Source organism: Pleurodeles waltl, chromosome 2_2 (assembly GCF_031143425.1).
Source record: "Pleurodeles waltl isolate 20211129_DDA chromosome 2_2, aPleWal1.hap1.20221129, whole genome shotgun sequence".
NCBI lineage: Eukaryota > Metazoa > Chordata > Amphibia > Caudata > Salamandridae > Pleurodeles > Pleurodeles waltl.
In genome coordinates this window covers 528541355-528558418 of record NC_090439.1, presented here as the reverse complement: position 1 = coordinate 528558418, position 17064 = coordinate 528541355, and the positions used below count along the sequence as shown (strand labels likewise).

At 43.0% G+C, this 17064-nt stretch overlaps 1 protein-coding gene across 2 annotated transcripts in view; it reads right to left on the bottom strand.

The window, feature by feature from the left end:
* Nucleotides 1-17064, bottom strand: part of TAF4B (TATA-box binding protein associated factor 4b) — a 351422-nt gene that overhangs the window by 39292 nt on the left and 295066 nt on the right. Inside the window, exon 15 of one of the 2 annotated variants that reach the window (XM_069220052.1) lies at nt 5373-5488. The exons of the other annotated variant lie outside the window; for it this stretch is intronic. Within the exon in view, the coding sequence (XP_069076153.1) occupies nt 5465-5488 (24 nt within the window). The 3' untranslated portion in view covers nt 5373-5464. Of the gene's footprint in view, nt 1-5372; nt 5489-17064 lie in introns of those variants that run through there. 2 annotated transcript variants of the gene reach the window in all.

Here is a 17064-nt window from a genome sequence, read left to right as displayed (position 1 = left end):
AAGAACCTACAATCAAGCCTACAAAGAATGCAGAATGCAGCAGCCAGACTCATTCGGGACATCGCCCAACACAGCCACATCTCTTCTCACCTCGGAGACCTACGTAGGTCACATCGGAGACCTACGTAGGTAGCGCATCACATACAAACTCCTGATCCACACCTACAAGGCACTACACAACAGGACCAGCATACCTCAACCCTGCCATGCCTTCCATGTACCCAACATACAACTCAGTTCTTCCCACCTCACCATGGCAGCCATTCCCAAGATCTGGAAAAGCACTGCAGGAGGAAGATCCTTCTCCTACCTCGCAGCCCGGACAAGGAACATGCAACCTCTCAAACTCAGGCAGACCGCTTCACTGAAGCATTTCAGGAAGGACCTCATGACCTGGCTGTTTGACTGAGCAGCATGCCCGCAAACAGTGCCTTGAGATCCTATGGGTGATTAGCCACGCTTTAAAAATCACTGATTGACTGAAAGCTCAAAAAGAACAATTAGACAAGAAATCCCTTTTGTAACGAATGAAGAGAACGCCATCCATTCTATTAAGAATGGCAGTTTCCATGCTTCACCCAGCTTTAAAACCAGAATGGAATTTGTCCAGTAAGTCGAAGTCTACAATGGCCTGACCAAGCTGAGAGAGCACACATTTTTCTAGCTCTTTGGCTCGGTAAAGAAGGTTGGTTACTGGACAGAAGTTGTTTAAGTCCTTTGGGTCAGCTTCATTTTTCTTGGGAATGGATTGAATAGTCCTGATTTCAGGAAGTCTGGCACTCCACCTTGTGGCACAGAGGAGGTGATTATTGAAGTCCAGAAAGGAAAGATTGGAAGCCTGATCTCTTTGATTAGGGAGGAAAAGATTAAGAAGAGAGCAGCGTGCTTCATATGATTTTGGTGAGTTTGGCTACACTTTTCAGCCTAATTATGTTCCAGGTGGAATTGTTGTTTTGGTTTTACTGGCAAGGGAGAATAGTTCACTGGATGGTCTGTGTAGTTCATGAGAGTCATCCACTGACATGGAAATTGGGAGAAAGTGGATTAATTAGTCAGAGACTGTTCTATCTTGAGCTTGTCAGCGAAAAAATTGGAGAACTCCTCACCCCTCATCTGAGTAGTCTAGAACAGTTTGTTGTCCACCGACGCTGGAAAGGCTGCTTGGGCAGTTTTTTGCCTTGTCTAGTTGGGATCAAAGATAAAAGGATTTCACTTTTAAAATTAATTTCAGGTTGAGCATAAGTATTCAACCTCATCTATACTTTTAGTATACTTATGCTTTAAAACAATTTAATTTGTTGGTGGCAGTGTACTTTAAAAATTCTTGCTCGCTGGTGGTCAGTTCTGCCTTTTTCTCCATTCTTTTTCTGTTTCAAAACAGTGACCAACTCCTGTATTATTCCACTTAGGTTTCTTTATCTATGGCTGTGACAGACTACTTTTGTCACTTCTTTGTTGCCCACTTTTCATTGTGAGTGTTTTAGGCTGGTAGCTGCCGGCGTCTTAATTCAGCATTCTGTTCCCCCCACCTACTTCCATGTTGCTGACATTTGTTTTGGTTTTATTCGAGTGCTGTCCTCATTTACCTCTGGCTCCTAAAATACGTTTATTTTACAAAAGAAACACCCGTGCCTAAACAGTTAGCTCTCTGCACACCAAAGCCACAATATGCCCTTTCTGGTGGAATGCAGCTGAACCTAGAAGCAATGTGAAACTTGCAGAGCCTCATTTGGAGTTTCTCTCCAGGCCACCCCCCTGCCTGCCCTCAGACATGCGTACACAGGCATTGTGTATCTCCATTATAGGGGCGATAAATGTTCTCAGTTTGCTCTGCTATTGTAACTTCATTAGAGCTTTGTTGAAACGAGGGGCAGAAATTAATGCAAGACTTTCATTCTGTTACATAAAAAGAAAAAATACTTTTCCAGCCTTGTTTTCCAATTTCTGTTCAGACATTTACACAACTTGAGACGGCGGCCATGGCGCTTTGAATCAGCTCGCTTATGTCAATTATTTTACTTTTCATTTTCAATTTATGTGGCAAGAAAAGTCCAGTTAGGAATTTACAACGCTAATAGCTCTAACTCGAGCAAACGCAAGACCCAGTGCTTTGCAAATTCTTTGCCACTTGAAAGTGGTGCAATCTTTGGGGATATATTGGTCATGGTAGAGTTTTAGAAGTAGGTTAAGTCACCACTGTGTGCAGATCTTTTGGAGTTTAGACATAAGACTTGACTTTCAATGACAATTTGTTAGTTCAGGTTTCTTTAGTGTCTCTGCCCTAGAGAGTAGGCCTGTTCATTTGTCCTTTGTTGTTTTTTCAAAGTTGAGTGAACAGGATGACATGCTGGTCCGTTAAGTCTCCCAGATGTATGGCGCATGCTACCACTCACAGCAGTAAAAACATACAACCCAAAATGGCTGCAGACATCTATTAGGATAACATTGACCTCTCCATTGACCATGTGCCCTGCAAACCTTCCAACGCAACCATTTAACACAGGAAGGCATATAATGTATCAGTGATCACGGGTTCCAACAATCATGATCCAGGCCGTCACTGGAAGCAACCTACCCCGTACAGTACTGAAGGTCCACTGAGTTAGCGGACATGATGTTACCACAGGTTACACATCCTTTTCCTCACTGAAACCTGGCTGAATAGAGTCTTGACTCTTCTTTCCCCCCCCCAAGCTGGTAGTGTGATTACAGGATTCCAAGTTGTCTGAGATCGATTTCACTTGCTTGGCTATGTTGTCTGAGATCGATTTCACTTGCTTGGCTATGTTGCCAAAATTATTTTCTATGTTGAGAAGAAATGGTAGAAGCTTAGATTTCTGAGCAATAGAGTCTATTATGCCATTAGTGAGTAGGTGGTAGGTGAGTGTAGTAGGGATCTGTAGAGAGGAGGGTGTCTCTGGCTACATTACTGCTCTATCACCAGACAGAATAGGAGATTGGCCAAGGTGGTGTTTTTGGGCAAAGCAGGAGCAACTAGTGTGACCTAAGCTAGCAGAGTGGACACAGTATTGTGTGTTTATGTATATGATGTGTAGAGGAGGTGTACATGATATCTTGACTTAGTGTTTTTGAGTAGCACAAGAGTAACTTGTCCAACTTGTATTACAGAAGTAGCCAAGGTATTGTGTGTTTGAGCAATGTGTGGAGGTGGTATGATGACATGATGCACTGAAACAGTGTTGTGTAACACTGTGCAGAATTGGCATCTTTGCTGCGCCTTCCTCTGCGTTAGTACAGGGCAGGATCCCAACATGGACACAGAAAGAAGGTGGCCTTTGGAGGTCAAACTCTGTCCAGCGGCGTCACCAGGAGCAGGAAGACAGTAATCACAGGTGAACCTGCTCTCTCTGCTGCTTGGTTACCTTGCGTCCAATGTTATCACTGAGGTGCCAAGTACCATGCATCAGCACTTCTTCCGGACCGCAGAGCCATAGAGTCCCCAGGGAAAAGTAAGATGAAGGCCTAGCCTGAAATCATGCTCCGAATGGCTACCTCCAGAAGGCAGGAAGCCCAAGAAGAGTAGGCCCCTCTCACCTAACTCATGGCATATACCTCGTCAGAGATCCAATGGAGTGGAGAGTCCTACTGCAACCAGTTTGCAGCTCCCAACTCCAGAAACAAGGCAGGAGCCAGGAACTCAGCACACCTTCGACTTCAGGATGAGTCCGCTGTGCTGCTCATCAGATCGGTGACCACTCTTCAGAGTGGCTTCTTTCACTGAACGCTGTGGGTTTTAGAGATGAATGTGGGGGATGGCCACAGACAAAAACAAGATTTACATAGAAAAGTGATCACTCACATGCGCAGTTCATTACTGAGCTCCTATCATCGCCAATTTTGCTAGAGTTGTGGTTGAAACCACTTCCCAACACTGCAAACTCATTGCAATGCCATTGTCCATAGCAATTAATTTCACGCTAGTAAATATTCTAGAGCAGTGGTTCCCAACCTTTTGACTTCTGTGGACCACCATTTTATCAATACTAGAGCCCGGGGACCCCCACTGAATCATTATTGGAACACGGGGACCCCCACTGAGTCATTACTGATAGCTTGGAGCTAATATTATTACATTTTTTAAGCAGTCGCGGACCCCCTGAGGAGGCTTCGCGGACCCCCAGGGGTCCCCGGCCCACAGGTTGGGAACCACTGTTCTAGAGATTAAACCTTTTGTACAATCAGGGTGCAACAAAATGGAAAGTATATCACTTAAAAATACTATGACTTTGCATCCAACATTAGAAAGGTCTGCAAACCAGCACCACCACGGTAAGCAACAGAAATGCACAGAAAAATAGGTACAATAACAACACAATTATCACAGTTGAAACAAGGAGGTGGAAGTCGGTGCATATTGCATATCTACAGTGTAAACAATTACAACAAACAGAAAATAGGCAACATAATGAATGTACCTGCATACAGCAGTAAAAACCGGGTCAGTCGCTATTTACATGATATGCAGCTCACTATTGGTGTGGCATATCAGGTATGATGTAAACATGGTCAAGGGGTATTTTCACCCAGCTAAAGGGGTAGAAAGGTTAGGCATCAGAACTCAGATGACTATTCAAATATGATATAATGGCCCATTTGGCCATACCAGGAAATCTCCAGTCAGGAAAAAAGTTAAGGATGTTATTACTGACAAATACTCTAGTTTATATAAAAGATTCTCAAACCAAGACTATAAAGGTACAGATTCACCCTGGGTTGACCCAGGCGACGTAAGAGGTTTAATTGAACTAACATCACAAAAGACTAAGCACTCAACTATAGCAATGTAAAACATCAGCAGAATTATCTTATGATCAGTAAACTCGCTCTGTCGAGTTCTTCTAATCATTTTAGATCACAAGGCAATATGAGAGACATAAGTTAGCTAGTTAGGGCAAGGGAACTCCATAGAGATTAGCAAGTCACAACTTAGCATGTGCTGAGCTACAAAACAAAAGTAGAAAGGGAACACAGGACAAAAGCTTTGGAAAACTACATCTGAGGCAAAATATAGCTAAGCAAGGTTGGCAAAAAGTAGGTAAAAAGGGAAGATGTCAGCATTTCAGGAGCTCTTTCAGAAGTCTTCTCCTTGGGCCAGGGACATTTCTAAGTCTGCTCATCTCAGCATTAGGGAAGGTGCAGAACAAGGGTAGAGAGATCTGTATCAAAATCCAAGGACTATGTTCACAGTCCAAATGGGGAGTGGTAAATTAAAGTCCAAAATGCACTATGATTTGTCAATCCATCACACCACATGAATTGGAAGGTTAAAGTGTCCAATCATAGTCCATTCCATGACTGTCACTTGTAACATATAGAAAGATTCCCATTACCGACATGGGAAAGGCATCCATCTTAGCTCCTCTGTAAAATTTGAAACAATTGTTTTTCATCCATTTCCACAGATCCTCAATGTTCTGGGTTCGAGATTACTTTCTCAGTTTCACTATGCGTAAAATGGGAACGAGCTCTAAATGAAAATATATTAACAATAAGGACTAATCATTTTTCTACACACTTTATGAAGAGGGCCTTGCAGGCATCACATTGGTTAACTAAAGTGAATTAAAATGACACAATCATTTATATCAAGCAAGGCACATACAACATTCAAAATTATGGGTTCAACATTAATAACCTTGTTCAGAGTTCATGTTAGAGTAGATTTAAAACAAAATAACTTAACACTTCAGAAGGTATAATGGGGAACTACATTTTTGATATTAACATGTAACATTTAAAACATTTCCTTCTTGAAATTCATTATTGTTTTAGTGAAAACTTATCATTAAGAAACACATGAAATCAAATTGATTGTAAATGAAGTTTTAGGGCTATCCTACATCACTTTAGGTGCTGGTGAGAAAAGTTGCATCTAGCATTGAAACAACCCAAGAAACGATGATCAGAGGAAGTGGAGGACGGGGTTTAATCCAGCCTTCATCTTAGAGCAGCCATTTGTACAAAAACTTTCACAAATAGGTAATGTTACTAAGGATACGTGTCACCAAAATATTTGCAGTGCTCATGTTCCAGTGACAGGGATCAGTTATTACGAAAATGATATTCATTATGTTCACAAACGTACACACATTGTAAACAGGAAGAATACCTCATCTGCATCACGCCTCTGTGCTTAATTAACACGGATAATGCAGTAGGCAGTTCCCCATGACAACTAAGGATACCCAACACTGCTGTAACTCAGGGATTTGTCTTATTTTACAAATGGGAATAAAATGTACTACCCCAAACTGTGGTAGCATGGGATGGTAAAGCCAGGTGATTCTTGACAAGAATCCCCTACACAAGAAAGAATATCTGACCAGTTAGAAATGCTGACGTAACGATCAGGGTGGAATAGAGCTAATTATGCAAGAATTTTCTACCCTACAGATTTGCGCTTTGCACTACCTTGTACTTAGAAAATTTAAGAACCGCTCCTTGGCAGCTGAGAGGTAACACTCAGTGTGGTCATGTAATTTTAAGAAGAAACCCTATAATGCATAAAATATTAGACATCCAGCAAGTGTGTAGCCTCAAAAGGTGTTGGAATAGCCTTGTTAGGACTGGGTTAAGTTTCTGTGTCTGCACAAGAGCCTCAGGCCATCAGAGGGAATGGTCTTAACACATCAAACAAAGGGTTTCTGATATTGCACTGCAAAACTAAGACTAGGCCTCTGCTGGGTGCCCAAGTCTCAGTATCACTACTAGGTTGCCCATGATGAATGCTAGCTAGAAGCCCAATAAGGAAAGTTGCAGTAAGTGCGGGAGCAGCTGGCACTGGCTGTCCATAACTGGATGCAAACATTTTTTTTCCTTTCATTGGGGTTTGTGACTGAATACAACCCAACAGAAAAAAAAAAAAACACAAAATAGTAACAATAATATTAAGCAACAGAAAATATTTAAATCTGCAGGACAATAAATATATAACTAGCAGAAAACTGACAGATCAGAATATTATCAAAGTATAATGAAATTCAGAAAAACAAATTATACAATGAGTAATTCTGTACATTAGAGATTTAGACCATAATAGCCACTACAGATTGATAGAAACGTAATGCATCTTGAGCCACCAAAGGCTGGAATGTGGCAGATCTTTATCCAAAAACCACATGCTAAGATTCAGTGTTCTTAGCGCCTTACACTCAAATAGAAATTCAAAATCAGGAACCAACCGAAGAGGCTAAAGGAAGTGGAAGTAATAAAACTACTATCACAACCTCTACTGATTTTAGAAAATACCTTATGCCAGAACTCTTAGATAAAAAAAAACGAGCTATGAAATGAAATCTGAAATAATCAAACGGTTTGCAAACCTAAACACCCAGAGCCCTGCATTTGACACAAGCAGTAGATTGTCAAAGGCCTCATAGAGACAACCATTGAGGATATAGTTAGTATATTACAGCCAAAGTACAAAAATTACATATGCAGATTCCCTGGCTTCAAGTACCTCAAAGAGGCAGTAAGTGATTCGGCTATTACCTCATTTTATTTAAATGCTTTAGCAATATCATTTTTTTTTTTTTTAAATAAAAAAGGTACTCAAAAGTTCAAATCCTCCCTGGTGATTTTTCTCAATGTCAGAGAAAACATTACCCGCCAACACTGAATAATAAGCGGAGATACTGTCTAATCCCAGAAAGACCTTGGCGACGACAGAGTGAAGCAGAATCATACAGTCAGATAGGAATACACCACTTTAAAGTTGGCAGTTTGAAACCTGCTTTCAGTTTAAACCAAAAGCAGATATATGAAAGGAAAGGAACAGATCAATTACCCAAGACTGAAAACCTGGATCCACTGCTAGGAGGATTTGCCAGCAACAGAAGAAGACAATATAGGATTAACCCAGACTGAAGATTCATGACAAATAGTTAAAATCCCAAAAGACTGAGACGTCATTCCATCTCTAATTAAAGCTAAAGTGGTTTTCAATTTTGACCCACTTTAAGGAATGTGGATGTTTAAACTTACAAAGACAACTATGATAATTCAGATTAAGGTTAAAAAGAAATTTGATGAGAGTTTAGGATGGACTGGTGAGATTAAAATTCATCACCTGACCAACACCACTCCCCAAACCAATAAAGGCACTGGTGATTGAAACCACTCATTTGAGCAGCTATACTCTATTTTCAAATCGCCCAATGTTTGTCTCTCTAGATTAAATAGGTTCTAGTTGACATACATTTTTTAAAATAAAAATTGAGATAAAAAAGTGGCACAGTACAGATAAATGAGCAGTTTTGACAACTTCATCATGTCAAATGGCCTCAATGACAGCAAAGGTAAGGTCTTCCAATTTCCAAAACTCGCTGAGTTTTACCTATCAGAGGATCAACATTTAAAACTGTAAATCTGACCCTATTACGAGCGCAGTTTAATATGCAAATAATTAACCACAGGGAATGGTGAATTAGGACTATTATGTTACAGCTGAAAGTGGTTAACTCATCTCAGGCAAACACCATCAGCAGCCAGGTACAAGAACAGAGATCGTGACGACGTGCCACACCCCACAGACATCACCTTCATTAAGGTGACAAGGTGAGGATGTTAATCCAAATGGTATAACGGTAAATTGGTAGCGGGAGGAATCTACCACAAGTTCCTCCTGTGTGACTGCAGGATAGGTATACGAAAATGCATATCCTGCAAGCCAAGGAACACCATCTTCCAGCTCCAGAGCCAAGAAGACCTGCACCATAGCAGCATACGGAACTTCTTGCAAAGGAATGTGTTTAGAACATGAAACGTTCATAATGGGGCAGAGGACCCTGTCCTCCTTGGGAACATGGAAAAAAACCCAAAAACAACAAGATCATCCCTGTCAATTCTCACCCTCCAGAACAAATGCCATGGCATCTTGCTCAAAAGAGCTGGAGCTTCATTCGGAGGAATGCAAGCATGGAAGTCCAAGCTGACAGAATGAAAGTTAGGGAAATGTGGGGGCAAATCCTGGAAGGTAGGGGTGTAGCCTTGTTCAGCAATCTGCTGGAACCAGAGTAGTCTGCTGTGATGGACTACCAGTATGCCTAGCCAAGAGACACCCATCCACCTCTCCGCCCCATTCCCCCCTCTCCATAAGCCAGATGCATTGCCTCTAGAGCAGACTTGGGGAACATGGAGGAAAAGGGCTGTTAATATGTACATGTTGCTTCCTTGAACCATGTAAGAGCTACAGGCTGTTGATTTGAAAAAGCTTGTTGGACTGCTGCACAAGCTTTGAGGGCTGATGCTGCTGAAAGAGCAGATCGTACAAATAGTCACTGAACTTCCAGCACTGAATGTGGAACTGGTAGTGGACAGGAAGGCGGTCCCTGCTTGAAAGGGCTCTAAAGCACACTTGTAGACGAAAGGTGAGCATGTTGAACGACCTGCCCACATGGTTCACCCAGACACCATCTGAGACTATCAGATGATGGAACAGGATGGCAATGGAGAAGCCCATGGACCGCACTATTGAACCCAATGTGCCCAAGCCACAGCCTAGAACTGATTTCACCACATCCTGCCACATTCACCACAACCAAGGTGACTGGGAAGATTAAACATAACCAACTGTGCAATTTCTTACAAGGTGTAAGAGTATCAACCTAAGAGACAAGCTGAACTCGTGGAACGAAGGGCAAGGCTCCCTAAAGAAAAACCCTTCATAACCTTGGCCTCAATCTTCTTGGTCTCCCTGATAGACGAGCAAAGTAGGGAAAGAGGGTTCTACTTGAAAGAAGAGGACACCTGAACCACAAGCCTCTATCGGAGGGGTAAGGTGTCAGAAATTTCAGGGCCCAAGGCACCAGCATAGGATAACCTGGTGATTCAAAATGGGGCCAAAGCAGGTTTGCCCCATGCCAATAAGAATGGATCCAATAAGGATTCACTGAAGGGGGTACGATAGCTGAACTGTTTAAGCGGCAGGTTGCAAAACAGCCATAAGCAGGTTTGAAATGTTCTTTCTCAACAGGCAATGGCAGCTTGAGAACCTCTGTGGCTTTGCACAAGAACACTAATAAGAGAATTCACTAAGCAGGAATCTCTGAAGAACACTCTAGGTCAACTCCAGAGGCTTCCAGGTAACTTGAATTTTGCAAAGCCAAGCTGTCAGAACAGGTTTCTCCCATTGGGAAAAATCCTGACAACTACTGGTTGTCATAAACGATATTTGTCATCTAAGTAAATTCAGATTCCAAACCAAACCTCTTCAAGCCTGCCAAAATACTCCCTATGAGGCAAAGGCCTGTAAAGAGCCTCCCCCAATAACTGTTGTTAACTCAGTCTCAATCAGACCAGGATGGTCTTAGTCCTAGGAAAGTTTGTCATTAGATGGATTTGAAGACTGCCCATCTACTGGTGCCAGTGCAACCACTAAGGCTTTAACACAGATTGGTTTGGCTGGAGCCAGAATTGTGAAATGGTAAGTCACTGAGAGGGCCCATCACTGCTGGTGTTGGAGCCACCAGCTGATACCAGTCGGGAGTTGGGGTGGGGTGGGGTGGGGTTTGGGGGGAGAAGCACATAGGCTCCTAGAGGTCATGAGGCAAGCCACTGGGAACAAAGTGGAATTTGTCTGTGTGACGCATGCTTGGTGTCAGTGTGACAGACACAAAAAGCCAGTGGAAGATCCAAAGGCTTGGTTTCAGGAGCTGCTACCAATAACTTAATCAAACTCATGCCCAAAGCAGACGTGTATGGCAGAGGGAGGGAACAAAACCACAACCTACCCCTGGTACAGGAAGAAGTAAGAAAGGTAAAGGATCCTTTCAGTGACTCACATGCACTCACTTCAAAGACCTCTTGCTACCCTTGAAGGGTCCTCCTTCGAGGACCTGCCAATTGAAGGCAGGTTGGAGTGGAGCCTGGCAAAGCAGCTGGAGTGGCATAATTTTCCTCAATGTTTATCCTGGGCTCATGCCATCAAAAGTTTAGTCTTCCACTCTTTCATAGCCTTGGTGTGCATGCGAATAAACTTCTCACATAATATGAAGTCATGCTTGGGACCCAGGTACAAGAAGCAAATTATGTGCGGGTCCAAGGGTGACATCTGGTTGCCATAGGACTGGCATCGTAAAGTGTGTCAAATTCAGAAAAGACCTTTCTTCCCATTAACAATGCATAGTATATTTACTGAAAAATAAAATTCCAGCTAATCATTTCAAATCTGCGTCAAAGGGAGCTGAAAAAGAAAAAAACAAACTGACAACAGTGCTCTGGAGTAGTGCTTTATTTGATTAAAAGACATGTCCAAAAAAGCACTGTAGGAAGTTGGCTCTGTATGCACTATTTCAAAGTAAGGAATAGTATGCACAGAGTCCAAGGTTCCCCTTAGAGGTAAGATAGTGGCAAAGAGAGATAATACTAATGCTCTATTTTGTGGTAGTGTGGTCGAGCAGTAGGCTTATCAAAGGAGTAGTGTTAAGCATTTGTTGTACATACACACAGGCAATAAATGAGGAACACACACTCAGAGACAAATCCAGCCAATAGGTTTTGTTATAGAAAAATATATTTTCTTAGTTTATTTTAAGAACCACAGGTTCAAATTCTACATGTAATATCTCATTTGAAAGGTATTGCAGGTAAGTACTTTAGGAACTTTGAATCATTACATTAGCATGTATACTTTTTACATAAAACACAATAAGCTGTTTTAAAAGTGGACACTGCAATTTTCACAGTTCCTGGGGGAGGTAAGTTTTTGTTAGTTTTGTCAGGTAAGTAAATCACTTACAAGTCTCAGGTTTGGGTCCAAGGTAGCCCACCGTTGGGGGTTCAGAGCAACCCCAAAGTTACCACACCAGCAGCTCAGGGCCGGTCAGGTGCAGAGGTCAAAGAGGTGCCCAAAACGCATAGGCTTCAATGGAGAGAAGGGGGTGCCCCGGTTCCGATCTGCCAGCAGTTAAGTACCCGCGTCTTCGGAGGGCAGACCAGGGGGGTTTTGTAGGGCACCGGGGGGGGGGACACAAGTCCACACAAAAAGTACACTCTCAGCAGTGCGGGGGCGGCCGGGTGCAGTGTGCAAACAAGCGTCGGGTTTCCAATGGGAGACCAAGGGGTCTCTTCAGCGATGCAGGCAGGCAAGGGGGGGGGGGGGGGGGGGCTCCTCGGGGTAGCCACCACCTGGGCAAGGGAGAGGGATTCCTGGGGGTCACTCCTGCACAGGAGTTCCGTTCCTTTAGGTGCTGGGGGCTGCGGGTGCAGGGTCTTTTCCAGCCGTCGGGAAATGGAGTTCAGGCAGTCGCGGTCAGGGGGGGCCTCGGGATTCCCTCTGCAGGCGTCGCTGTGGGGGCTCAGGGGGGACAACTTTGGTTACTCACGGACTCGGAGTCACCGGAGGGTCCTCCCTGAGGTGTTGGTTCTCCACCAGTCGAGTCGGGGTCGCCGGGTGCAGTGTTGCAAGTCTCACGCTTCTTGCGGGGAGTTGCAGGGGTCTTTAAATCTGCTCCTTGAAACAAAGTTGCAGTTCTTTTGGAGCAGTGCCGCTGTCCTCGGGAGTTTGTCTTTCTTGAAGCAGGGCAGTCCTCAGAGGATTCAGAGGTCGCTGGTCCCTTGGAAAGCGTCGCTGGAGCAGGTTTCTTTGGAAGGCAGGAGACAGGCCGGTAAGTCTGGGGCCAAAGCAGTTGGTGTCTTCTGGTCTTCCTCTGCAGGGGTTTTTCAGCTCAGCAGTCCTCTTCTTCTTGTAGTTTCAGGAATCTAAATTCTTAGGTTCAGGGGAGCCCTTAAATACTAAATTTAAGGGCGTGTTTAGGTCTGGGGGGTTAGTAGCCAATGGCTACTAGCCCTGAGGGTGGGTACACCCTCTTTGTGCCTCCTCCCAAGGGGAGGGGGTCACATTCCTATCCCTATTGGGGGAATCCTCCTTCTACAAGATGGAGGATTTCTAAAAGTCAGTCACCTCAGCTCAGGACACCTTAGGGGCTGTCCTGACTGGCCAGTGACTCCTCCTTGTTTTTCTCATTATCTCTCCTGGACTTGCCGCCAAAAGTGGGGGCTGTGTCCAGGGGGCGGGCATCTCCACTAGCTGGAGTGCCCTGGGGCATTGTAACACGAAGCTTGAGCCTTTGAAGCTCACTGCTAGGTGTTACAGTTCCTGCAGGGGGGAGGTGTGAAGCACCTCCACCCAGAGCAGGCTTTGTTTCTGTCCTCAGAGAGCACAAAGGCTCTCACCGCATGAGGTCAGACACTCATCTCTCAGCAGCAGGCTGGCACAGACCAGTCAGTCCTGCACTGAACAATTGGGTAAAATACAGGTGGTATCTCTAAGATGCCCTCTGTGTGCATTTTTTAATAAATCCAACACTGGCATCAGTGTGGGTTTATTATTCTGAGAAGTTTGATACTAAACTTCCCAGTATTCAGTGTAGCCATTATGGAGCTGTGGAGTTCGTTTTTGACAGACTCCCAGCCCATATACTTTTATGGCTACCCTGCACTTACAATGTCTAAGGTTTTGCTTAGGCACTGTAGGGGCATAGTGCTCATGCACATATGCCCTCACCTGTGGTATAGTGCACCCTGCCTTAGGGCTGTAAGGCCTACTAGAGGGGTGACTTACCTATGCCACAGGCAGTGGGAGGTTGGCATGGCACCCTGAGGGGAGTGCCATGTCGACTTAGTCATTTTCTCCCCACCAGCACACACAAGCTGGCAAGCAGTGTGTCTGTGCTGAGTGAGGGGTCCCTAGGGTGGCATAAGACATGCTGCAGCCCTTAGAGACCTTCCCTGGCATCAGGGCCCTTGGTAACAGGGGTACCAGTTACAAGGGACTTACCTAGGTGCCAGGGTTGTGCCAATTGTGGAAACAATGGTACATTTTAGGTGAAAGAACACTGGTGCTGGGGCCTGGTTAGCAGGGTCCCAGCACACTTCTCAGTCAAGTCAGCATCAGTATCAGGCAAAAAGTGGGGGGTAACTGCAACAGGGAGCCATTTCTTTACAAGCACCAACAGCTGAGAGAGCACGTGATGCGACTTGCCAGCGCAGGATACCTATTGAAAGTTTCCAGAAACAATCTTGAATATAGTGAGGTATGTAAAGATAAAAATATCCAGACAAAAGATGGACTTGAAGGCGCATCTGTCATTACGAAGGCAGAAAATGTGTAGGACTTCCTACAAATTAATTATAGGTAGGGCTCCCAGTTTAATAGTATTTATTTTGTGAACATTTCTGTCTGTTTTGATCCAGATTTATTTTTGTCTGTTTTATTTGTAGTTTTCCATATTTATTTTGTGTCCTATGAACAGATGAGTTGATGACTCGTATATTTCCACATTTAACAGACAAACCCGCACTCATACTCTGATGCCTGTCAGGCTTTAGCATATTACACCCCAAAAAATAATATAACAGCATCACATGAAAATTAGAATAATAGCACAAGTACATGTTGCGATATGCAGTAATTTAAGCAAATCTCATTGAGTTTTGTAACTCCCCATGCTGACTATGTGTACAGCTATTTGTCTGACAGTCAATCTCAGCATGGAGAGTCACTCAAAAGAAGCCAAATTATCTGCATTTCTCTGCTCTTAAAAATAAAATACAGACAGGAAGCAATGTTTTCTGTCTGTATTTATCTGTAAAAATCTGTAAAAAAGGAAAACAGGGAACCCCGATTATAGGCTGCAGCTGACGGTCAGCTAGAGCAGGGACTATTAATAAGAAAATATAAATGTCTTTTGTTCAACACAAGGCTTTCCTTCAGAAAATGTGCACTAGAAAATGTAAGGTTGCGAGTAGTAAAAGGGCTCAGAACGCTTCCACCTCATTGGTTGCAATGCAGACATTACAATAAGAGGAGGTAGAAAACATTTCTCTTAATATCAGTTCCTCTAATACACTACTGAATACCAAACTCTTGATTTATGTAGATATAGGAAAGACTTAATGCTCAAGAAGTTGTAGTGACTCCTACAGACCAACAAGGAAACCTGCTAAACAAGCTTTGCACTCTGAATCCATATACTGTTTGAGGAAAGCTGTAAAATTCATTTCAAATAACTTGAGGTGTATTTTCAAACCAGCCCCAAAACTGCTCCTGTATCCCATTGAGGGTATGTACACAAAATCATTAAGATTTGCTCCAGTGGATCCTTGCAGACCTTGGAGTACCTTCTTCTGAAATTCCTTCATCATACATCTTCAGACTAAGACTCACTCAATATCAGAAACTGTAAAGATTTTTACTCTCAAGTATTTTTGAATAATGGCAGGATGCCTCTCCATGAACACTTTTGCCATTTATTCTTCAAACGCCTTGATAGTGAATCTACACAATAACCAGTTCACAGACAACTCCTCAAACATGATTATTTGGACAACTATCGCCAATGCAAGCACATATGTAGATGGCATTTAATCTCCCACACTTAATAAGTGGCTTCAAGCCACATGTACTCTTACACCATATGCAATAGGTGGTCACAAGCTGCACAACGTTTTGCAAATTGGACTTGATTTTGCCAACCGACCTATGTACTGATGGATCTACTCACAGAAACACCTTGAAAAGTGTCACAGAAGGACCGCCAAATTATTAATACGTTGTAATTTGCAACTGTGTGATTGGCTGCATTCAGCCGTAAACCAATCAATCAATAAATAATGGCTCTCAGTAAGCAAGGTGCGTCACGTTCACACTCCTTCCAAATTACGATTCAGTCTGGGTCACAGTGCGCATTTTTCAAGTCTGAAAAACGTTTCTGAATCATAAAATGGGTTCTTTACATTAGATATGGTCCTTTTGTGGTTGCAAACTAGGTGATTTTGTGAACTGCTACTTTGGTTAAGATCCTGGCAGCAACAGAAACGACAACATTCTCAAAGGGAAAGCTTGACATAACTAGGTTCTGTTCCATCCACATTTAATCAATAATCTACTGCCGCTTCAAGGTTTTCACCCATAATTCCTTATTCCTACCCTTTTCTTCCGTTAAATTATTGAAAACTATGGCAATCTCCTTTTTCAGAGCCTATTTTGGGGATAATTATTGTACGTTCTCCCAACGATGCTGCTAATTCTGATGACACACTTTAAACTTTCCAAAGCTCGCTGCTATGACCTTTGGAGCCCTAAAGGTAATCCCATATGCAAATTATGACATAAAACATACCAGGCCTGAGGTTAAGCTGGATGACCCATATGAACCATGGTTAGGGATGCACTTTTACTCTAGGTAAAGTAGACCGATCGCATGGAATTGGTTTGATCAGTGAAACTGAGATACTAAGGAAGGCATCGAAACTGGGTTTTTCTTAAGTTTAACTCCTTGGCGAAAATTAACACTTTAATGGTGCCCATGCATTGGAACTGACCTTTAACTGCACTGATTCTACCTTTATTGTGAGACTTCATAATTCAATCCCAATGAATATGTTTTTACCCCCTCTGGGCTTACTAGAAGATAGCGTTGTGAATATTCTTGATAAACTGGATTCTACTTCTAGAATCAGAATCTCAATTTAATAGTATACATACATACACATATATATATATATATATATATATATATATATATATATATATATATATATATATATATATATATATATATATGGAAAATGTCACTTACCCAGTGTACATCTGTTCGTGGCATGAGACGCTGCAGATTCACATGCTTTGCACATCCCGCCATCTCGTGTTGGGCTCAGAGTGTTACAAGTTGTTTTTCTTTGAAGAAGTCTTTGAGTCACGAGATCGAGGGACTCCTCCCCTTTCGGCTCCATTGCGCATGGGCGTCGACTCCATCTTAGATTGTTTTCCCCGCAGAGGGTGAGGTAGGAGTTGTGTATTATAGTAATAGTGCCCATGCAATGGAGTAAATATGTATGTACATAATGTGGTTTAAAGTGATATATTTACAAATTTACAAATGTTCAAGATCAACTTCGAAACGGCTACAGGCTCCCGGGGAGGTGGGTGGGCGCATGTGAATCTGCAGCGTCTTATGCCACGAACAGATGTACACTGGGTAAGTGACATTTTCCGTTCAATGGCATGGGTAGCTGCAGATACACATGCTGTGCATAGACTAG